Source organism: Pinus tabuliformis, chromosome Q (assembly GCF_031772625.1).
Source record: "Pinus tabuliformis cultivar Carrire ecotype Pingquan chromosome Q, CPIR1, whole genome shotgun sequence".
In the NCBI taxonomy this organism is placed as follows: Eukaryota; Viridiplantae; Streptophyta; class Pinopsida; order Pinales; family Pinaceae; genus Pinus; species Pinus tabuliformis.
In genome coordinates, this window is record NC_142296.1 from 762,889,855 (window position 1) to 762,891,253 (window position 1,399).

The 1,399-nt window shown below is 38.7% G+C and overlaps 1 protein-coding gene across 1 annotated transcript; it reads right to left on the bottom strand.

Annotated features, from left to right (window-relative positions):
• Positions 1 to 452: 452 nt before the first annotated feature.
• Positions 453 to 1,013, bottom strand: LOC149221724 (uncharacterized). Its single transcript, XM_089387461.1, has one exon. It carries the CDS (start codon positions 1,011 to 1,013, stop codon positions 453 to 455), a length of 561 nt encoding a protein of 186 aa, XP_089243587.1.
• Between the last annotated feature and the right edge of the window lie 386 nt (positions 1,014 to 1,399).

Sequence of the window (1,399 nt, forward strand, 5' to 3'; positions counted from 1 at the left end):
CATACCTTTTGGTTCATCTGAGATTCTTCTATCAGATCCAGAATTTCTTCTCTCAGGAAATGCCATCCCACTTGGTAGAATTCAATCGTAAAACCATCAGGACCAGGAGTTGTACCCTTCTTCATGGATTTTACAATTTCTTCTAACTCCTCCATATTGACTGCTCGCATCAATGCGTTATTTTGGTCCTCTGTAACTAGTCGAGGAATGGCTGAGCATATTTCTTTTATTGCTTCTATTCTATCCACTAAGGGTTCTGCTACAATGTCTTTGTGGTATTCCACCAGCACTTGCTCTATGCCATCCTGATCCACTATTCTTTCACCATTTTGGTCTCTGATGGACAATATCCTATTTCTTTGCCTGTGCTGAACCATAGCCTGATGGAAAAATTTTGTGTTTCGTTCACCTTCCCTTAGCCATTTTATTCTTGATTTTTGCCTCCAGAGGATTTATTCTTGTTTCCTCCTTTCCTCCAATTTCCCAAGAATTATCCCTTCTTCCTGAATGCTTTCCAATGTCCTTCCTTCTACTATAATTTTTTGTTGAAGAGCCTCCATCTCTCCTTCAAGTTTTTGTTTTTCCTCCATAATATTACCAAATTCTTCCTTGTTCCATTTTCTGATTTTTCCTTTTAGCTCTTTAAGCTTCAATTGGAAGGTATGCATTTTTCCTTTACCCTTCACTGAACTTTGCGTCCACCATTCTTCCATTTTCTTTATAAATTCTGGATCCCTTAACCAAAAAGTTTCAAATCTAAAAGGTCTTCTTCCAAGATTCCGTTTAATATCCACCTCCAATTTGATAGGCCAATGGTCCGAACCAAGAGAAGGCATGATCTTTGCTTCAACAAAAACATCCTTATTCATAATGCTTTCTGAAACCAGGAAGTGGTCAAGTCTTGATGCTATCTGATTTTTACCCCCTCTCCTGTTATTCCAGGTGTAGATTCCATTGATAGTGTGAATATCTACAAGTCTTAACTCATCTATTACATCATTGAAACTGTCCATGTATTGATCTGATTTCCTTATCCCTCCCTTTTTCTCCCCTAGGGATCAGATTAGGTTAAAATCACCTCCTATAACCCAAGCAGACTCTGGATACATTATGCGAATGGCTTTCATATTTTTCAAAAAACTTTCTTTTTCTCCTGGGGTATGTGGGCCGTAAACCCCTGAAATGACTACCTTTTCATTTGTCCCTACTATTCTACCCATACCTGTAAGGATTCTGGCCATACTAGTCCAGCCTTCTAGGATAATGTCGTTTGGGTTCCACAAAATTGCAATTCCTCCCGCAGAACCAATAGCATCTTGTCCCATAACTTCGTATTGAAGCTTATTCTTGTTGATTATTACTTCCAGCTGCTGCACTGTAATTTTCGTTTCCTGAAGAA

Bases quoted from the DNA above. Each gene is read 5' to 3' on its own strand.
- LOC149221724 (XM_089387461.1), bottom strand. From the start codon at position 1,013: ATGGACAGTTTCAATGATGTAATAGATGAGTTAAGACTTGTAGATATT.